The following is a 7,460-nucleotide window of genomic DNA, read 5'->3' as shown; positions in this document are numbered from 1 at the left end:
GTTTCCTCTGCTTTATAGCATGTATCAGTACTTCATTCCTTTTTATGGCTGAATAATATTCCATTGTATGGGTATAGTACCTCTTATTTACCTATTCATCAGCTGATGGACATTTGGATGAGTTATGCTTTCTAATAGGAAGAAAATATTAAAAATTTAGAGCTCCTATATTTCTTTAGCATTAAAAAACGTCTGTCCTTGATCATAGGCAGAGTTGTCACCGCCAAGCTATGAAGACCAGCATCCTGCTTCTGTTCCTTTGGGGTTTGTCCTGTGCTCTCCCAGTAAGTATCAGGATAGGGATATATAAAAAAAAGACCTTTATACCTAAGACTCCACAATTTTCATTGGCATAAGCCAAGGTGGCTGTAAGCCAGGTAGCTGGCTGTCGATGAAAATAGTAGTTTCTTAGGAAGCTGTTTTCTTTAAAGTATCATCTGAATTATTCCTTAAGCTATTCATTCAAATAGCTAGAATTCTCATTTTCCTTCATCATCAGTGGTTCTCAAAGTGTCATCCCCTGAGTAGCAGCATCAGCATCAATTAGGATTTTGTTAGAAATATAAATTCTTGGGTCCTACCTCAGACCTACTAAGCTGTACTCTCTAAGGATGTGGCAATTTGTGGTTTAACAAGGCATCCAGGTGATTCTGATTCATGATAAAAATGTGACTATCACTGCTTCTAGGTATGCAAAGTGTTCATAGTTACTGACTTGGAAATTTCTCTGTGGGTTAACCATGTATATTAAATTTTCTAGGTAGCCAGGTATCAAAATACTGAATCTGAGAGCTCTGAAGAATGGACGGTGAGTAGAAATAAGATTAAAAAATATTTTTAATTTAACATATTATTAGTATCCCCAAATTGGCTCTACTGCAAATATTGATACTGCTAATGATTTAATAAATACCTTAATAACCTAAGATATAGGTAGTAAGGGCTATAATTTCTAGTTCATATGAAAAAATTTAGTTCATATAATGCTTCAACTTCAACTTAATACTATAATTTGGTGAGGAGGCATGTTTTCCTTTAGCTTTATTTTCATAATGGACATGTACAGTAGTAGAAGGGGATGAATGACTGTAAACCACGGCTGCTCTTTGGAGTGCTAGGTGGCTCAGTTGGTTAAGCATCTGGCTCTTGATTTCAGCTCAGGTCATGATCTCACTGTTGAGAGATTTAGCCCCATGTCAGGCTCTGCACTGGGCATACAGCCTGCTTAAGTTTTTCCCTCCCTCTCTGCCCCCCCAGCCCTGCTCACGCTTTCTATCTCAAAGAATAAAAAAGACTGCTCTTAAAGGGTTAGGACAAGAAATCTGTTTTACCAGGAAATGTCTGGAAGGCAAAAGGTCAAGTCTTGGAAAGTAAAAAAAGAAAGAAGAATGAGAGGGTATCAGAGTCTCTGGAATAACAGCTAAATGTTGATTGTGTGTTGACTCTGAATGACTCAAGAACCATTGTCAGACTGTTCTGTGCTTTACGTGAGAACACTGAGACACAGGGAGTAACCTAATCTTTCTGGTTACATGGTGACTAAACGTTAGAGCCAGACTTTAAACCCAGGTCACTCCGGCTCCAGAATGCACATTCTCTATCAGGATGCTATATCCCTCTCAGGAAGAGGCCAAGTCTTGGAGGCCAGTAGTTTCTCAAGATTAAAACTACAAATAATGCTTAAAATTTTATGCTAAATCAGAGTGTTTTGCTCATGACCTTGTTTGCTGCTGGCATTTGCATATGATGCAGCTTGGGTACAACACTATTAGAGGTGGCCAGACAATGTCAGAGGCTTGAGACGGGGTCCTGCCCCTGCCTGAGACTAGAATAGACACTAAAGGATTTCTTTTATCAACTTTCATCAGAGATGTCCTTAGGCTGGCCAATTGAAAAGTAGCCACTGTAGATTCTCCCTCTCATTCAACCAAACACTCTAGAGTACTACAAACATTTGGCATGAGAAAAATACCAGTATCTTGCTCCCTCTCATCCCTTAATTCCAAATGATAACTGACAGAGTGGTCTCGGGGAGTCTGCCATTGTGCCTGCCTGCAGTGTCACAGGGCAGAGAATTAAAGTGATTACATCTCCTTCCTCTCGGGAGATATCCACAGCCTAGCATAGCTGAGAGGCTCATCAAAGACATGTTGATAGCAGCTCCGTGCTTTACTCTGCAATTCATAACCATCACGTAAGCAGCTTCAAATCAGGAGGGATTTGAGGATTTTGCTGTACTTGAGGGAAAGGGGGAGTGTAGATCAGGAGAATGCATCAGGATTAAAGAAAGTGAAATAAATCAGAACTATGCCCTGATTAAGTTTCAGATTGATTAGGTTTCCCCCCGCCCCTGCCCTGGGAGACGTGATCTTATGTGATTCAAGAAGTGTTTAATGGCTTTCTCAGTTCAGTTTTATCTACTACTGAATTTTATAAAGTGATGTTCTCAAAATGGATTGTTTCTTTAGTTTATATCATACTGAAAAATTCTCAAGATGCTTCCAACTTCATCCTCACAGCAAGTCTGTGGAGTATGCACAGTAGTTGCTAATATTCTTAATTTATGAATAAGAAATTGACATTGGACAGGTGAAAGGAATTTCTCATATTCACACAGAGTAATCAAACATTGCAGTTTACCCAAGACTTAGGGGTTTCCTGAAATATGTGAATTTCAGCACTAATACCAAGACAGTTTGTTTTCAGGGATAAAACCAAAACCAAGGAGCTAATTGAGACTTAAATCTGGGTTCTAAGCTTCAATGCTGACTTTCTTTCCTATGTTACATTTCGTCCAGGTTGTATGAACAACGAGCTTCAAAGAAAATATAATTTTTCTCTAAGTGAAGCACCAGAAACACAAAAACCTTCAAGGTGTTTTAGATAACAAGACCTTTTCCAGGCCATCGGGTCATCTCACATTCAGGTTCTTTTTGCCATTACACCATAAGATGTCATCATACCTCAAGTAAATGTAAAATATATATCAGGAAACTAAAAAAAATCCCTTAAAATTACTTTAAATATTTGCCAGACATGATCCATCTGTGAAGGGGTAACTTGTTTTCCTTCCTTTTTTTTTTTTAACAGGGTCATTTGGCTCAGACACCAACACCACCCTTGGTAACTATCTTGTTCATTTTTTTGGTCATAAACATCTCATCAAGTAAATTTACTTCAGCACTCTTCTCATCACTTTAGGCCATTTGGACAGCAGTAAATCCAAACTGCAAGCAACTGATGTGTATCATATATTTTTCTTTCCTTGGGAATTACTAAAAGTAAAAATAAACAACTTTTTTTTTCCTTTTAGGAGAGCAGTGAGTCATCTGAAGAAAGTAAAGTTAGCTCAGAGGAACAGGTAATTAAACAGACCTTTCTTAACTTTTCAGACTACTTAGGAGTTGAAGGAAATGATGTTAGATTAAATTACCTGGCACAATTCTAAATGTAATATTTTCTAACCATTGGTTATGCTAGCTAAATAGTCCCATAAAGTAAGAAGAGAAAAATGAGTGGGTGAATTCGGATGTTTATTCCATATTTATCACTGGGGCCAGAATGTAGACATTGTGGCTCTAAATGTCCCTGTAGTTAAAAAGCACACGCGCACACACACACACACACACACACACACACACACACACACACAAATGGTCACAGACCATGATAGACAAGTAATTGCTCATTTATCACTCTAAAATGTTGCTTTAACAACTGGAGTAGTTTGGATCAGGCCGAGAAAGCTTTCTGGCTAACATGAAGTACCTACTGGGCCTAGAGACCTCCTCTATGTCAAGGATTGATCTTGTTGGAGGAGATAATAGGAAATCCCTGAAGAAACTTTAATAAAACAGCTTCTTTACTAATTATTTGTCTTGAAAACAATCTCAACAGTGACTTTGGGAATGAGAAAGTTGACTTACCTTATAATCATATCTGTTTAATAAAACGCTGGCTTTCTTTCTCTTGTGTGCACACTCTTTTTTTTTTTTTTTTAATTTTCCTAAGACTAAATGTCATTACTTTTTTAGCTGTTCTGTTATTTTGACCAAACTCAAACGTGGGGGGCTCCAGAGATTCCAGGAACTAGGTTTCTCCCCAAAGCTTTGACCCATGTTACACTGTATTCAACCAGCTAGAGGATGAATTATTAGTTTTTGTCATTATTTACTAAAGGTTTGTCAAAAGAACATTCCAGAAATTTATAGGCATAGAATTGAGGGCTCTTTTCTGGAGATATGATTTATTGCCTCCATATTCTCTGAGCTCTCAGATGAAAGTAATAGTCTCTGTTTGAGAAGTGCTCAATATGTGCCTTTTAAGGTATGGGAACTAAGTAGATGCTTAGTTCCAGCATACCAGTGTAAAATCTAGCAATGGGAAGAGATGTCATCATTCTGTACTCCCAAATGGAAAGTCAGACATTGATCAGTAGGGACAGGTGGAAAAATAAAAACAAAGTTAGCAAGAGTGCTCTGCTATAGGGTATGGTAAGGAGAACAGATTTTTCCAGAGCATAATGAATGAAGACTCACTATCCTTCCTTATTTGTGTAGAGGATCCAATTGTTTGACTTACGGAGATAATCTCTCTGAGCCCACACTTAGAACTAAGCTTCTCTGGTGGTTCCACTAGTTGTAGTGTTTTACCCAGGCCTTCTATGGGCAACTCTGCCTGTGAATGAAGTATAAATATGGTTTGGGTGAGATATATATCTTACTATAATATTTTACTATCATTTTAGCTAAAGGTTCCATTCTACTGCCCTAGTACATTTTCCCCCCAAGAGTTGATGAGAAAAAAATATTTGGGTCTTTTAAAAATCACTCAGTATTTTTAAAACTCTGTTTTAGACTAAACAATTTGATGAGTATTACAAACCATTTCTTTAATGTACAAAAAAAATTCTCTGAAAGTTTCTTCCAGGGATCAGACTTAAAATATGATTTGAGTTTCACAAATGTGATTTCCATAAAGGGTTTTGAGAAAATTTCTATAGCATTGAGTGAACTGTGTCTACATAAAATGGAATGACTTGAGTTTCAACTCCTCTTTCTTCCTCCTTAACCTCTGGTAGAGATGTTTTTGAACAGTAAAACTGACCATGGGTTAGAAGGAGGGACTTAATAAGAAAAAAGTAGAAGAGCCTAGATAACACCCTTTACATCTGCTCCTGGAGTACTGACCATGTTTGTTAACCCCAAACACCAGGCAAATGAAGACCTCAGTGACAGTGCTGAATCAGAGGAGGGCCCTGATGATCATCAACATGTATATAGACCAGCTGGTGGCCTCTATAGGAATGGAGGAAAAGGAGATGATAAAGAGGATGATGAAGATGACAGTGGAGATGACACTTTGGGTGATGATGACAATGGCCTAGGACCTGAAGAGAGACAAGGAGGAAATTCCAGACTCAAAAGTAATGAAGACTCAGCTGACATCACACAATCCAGGGAAGACAGTACCTTACAAGGGGAAGACAGTGCCCAAGATACCACCAGTGAGAGCAGAGACCTTGACAATGAGAATGAGGTGAACAGCAGGTCTGAGGGAGGTGACTTTGCTCAAGACAGTGAGAGTGAGGAACATTGGGTGGGCGGTGGCAGTGAAGGGGATAGTAGCCATGGGGATGGCTCTGAGTTTGATGATGAAGAAATGCAGAATGATGATCCAGACACTATCAGGAGTGAGAGAGGCAACTTGAGAATGAACAGTGATAGTGTCAAATCAAAAGAATCAAAAGAAAACAGTGATGAGCAAGCAAGCACTCAGGATTCAGCTGACAGCCAGTCAATGGAGTACCCACGGAGGAAAATTTTTAAAAAGTCCCGCATTTCTGAGGAGGATGAGATGGGTGAACTTGATGATAGCAACACAATGGAAGATGTCAAGAGTGACTCCACAGAAAACACCAATTCCAAAGAAGATGGGCTCAGCCAATCCAGAGAAAGCAGCAAGAGTGAATCTCTAGAAGAGAGTGAGGAGACTCAGTCTCAAGAAGACAGTCAAAATGTACAAGACCCCAGCAGTGAGTCTAGTCAAGAGGTCGATTTGCCATCTCAAGAAAACAGTAGTGAATCTCAGGAAGTAGTGAGTGAGTCCAGGGGTGACAACCCAGATAATACCACCAGTCATTCAGAAGATCAGGAAGATAGTGACTCTAGTGAAGAGAACAGCTTGAATAAGCCCTCTAGTTCAGAAAGTGAATCCAGAGAGGAGCAAGCTGACAGTGAATCCAATGAAAGCCTTAAATACTCAGAGGAAAGCCCAGAGTCCACTGAGGAGAATAGTTCCAGCCAGGAGGGTCTCCAGTCTCACAGTGCCTCAGCAGAGAGCCAGAGTGAAGAAAGCCAGTCTGAGCAGGTCAGCCAGTCTGAAGAAGATGATGTCAGTGATTCTCAGGACAGCAGCAAGTCAAAAGAAGATAGTAATTCTACTGAGAGCAAATCGAGCAGTGAGGAAGATGGCCAGTCAAAAAACACTGAGATAGAAAGCAGAAAATTAACAGTTGATGCTTATCACAACAAACCCATTGGGGATCAAGATGACAATGACTGCCAAGATGGCTATTAGCATCAGCATCATTAGCTTTCCTAAGAAGCAGCTCTCATATACAGTAGTCTTGGGGGTTGGAGAATAGGGAGATCATTATAATTATAACTTATTGATATTTTTATCAGAAGGACTACCAGAGGCCATTTGTTTCTGAAAGGAAATGCTGGATATTATATTTGTTTCTAGAGTGTCGCCAATTTACAGGGGTTTAAATACTGTCAAATGATACCAGAACACATTCAATGAGACTGAAAGCAAGGAAGGATGTGCACTATGGCTTCACAACTGAAATAGTTACTAACTCATTAACATAATAGTTATTGAGGTTCTATTACATGCCAGGCACTGTGGTAGGTGCTGGGATATGAAGAAGCTTAAGGCTAGTTTCTTGCTCCTGAGGAGCTCATAGAGGGATAAATAAAGTTAAAAAGCTAAAGAGGGACACATATGAGGGAAACAAGAATTATAGCAATGCAGTTTTCTGAAGACTGTAAGAGGTATGAACAAAATATATGGAAGCACAGAAGATGGGACTACCTTTGCCTTGGAAAACCAGGGAGGGCTTCACAACAGAAGGACACTAGAGTTGGAGCACTGCACAAGATTTCTCCACTGAAGACAAGAGAATTCTGATTATTCTTGGGATAAGCAATAGTGAATTCTATATGATTAAATATTTAGTTTGTGAAACACTTTCAAAATATGGCACAGGAGGTATTTTGGATAAACAAAACCTTCTTTTGATGCTTTTTGTGAAATTCCCATGAACACTGCCTCACTCACAACTGGTGATATGATATGGAGGACTGGGTGGGAAATAGTAGAAAGAGATCCCTCTTTGAATAGATAACTTTTAGTTTTATTTTTTTCCTAAAGTCAGTCTATGTGCAATGCTAGGA

At 39.0% G+C, this 7,460-nt stretch overlaps 1 protein-coding gene across 2 annotated transcripts; it reads left to right on the top strand.

The window, feature by feature from the left end:
- The first annotated feature begins 230 nt into the window (after positions 1-230).
- DMP1 (dentin matrix acidic phosphoprotein 1) lies at positions 231-6,579 on the top strand. Of its 2 annotated transcripts, XM_029924702.1 has the most exons (5): positions 231-288; positions 765-808; positions 3,091-3,123; positions 3,314-3,361; positions 5,215-6,579. In XM_029924702.1, exons 1-5 carry the CDS (start codon positions 231-233, stop codon positions 6,577-6,579), a joined length of 1,548 nt encoding a protein of 515 aa, XP_029780562.1. The 2 variants fall into 2 exon arrangements, with proteins under 2 accessions (XP_029780562.1, XP_029780640.1); XM_029924780.1 differs by lacking the exon at positions 3,314-3,361.
- The last annotated feature ends 881 nt before the right edge of the window (positions 6,580-7,460 follow it).

Source organism: Suricata suricatta, chromosome 1 (assembly GCF_006229205.1).
Source record: "Suricata suricatta isolate VVHF042 chromosome 1, meerkat_22Aug2017_6uvM2_HiC, whole genome shotgun sequence".
Lineage (NCBI taxonomy): Eukaryota > Metazoa > Chordata > Mammalia > Carnivora > Herpestidae > Suricata > Suricata suricatta.
Note: the sequence above shows the minus strand (reverse complement) of the source record. Positions and strands in the feature narration are given on the sequence as shown.

What these genes read in the sequence shown, in the direction of transcription:
- DMP1 (XM_029924702.1), top strand. Translation starts at nt 231, where the DNA reads ATGAAGACCAGCATCCTGCTTCTGTTCCTTTGGGGTTTGTCCTGTGCT. An exon ending in AGAGCTCTGAAGAATGGACG is followed by an intron (nt 809 to 3,090) that starts GTGAGTAGAAAT and finishes TTTTTTTAACAG; the next exon opens with GGTCATTTGGCTCAGACACC. An exon ending in AAGTTAGCTCAGAGGAACAG is followed by an intron (nt 3,362 to 5,214) that starts GTAATTAAACAG and finishes CCCAAACACCAG; the next exon opens with GCAAATGAAGACCTCAGTGA.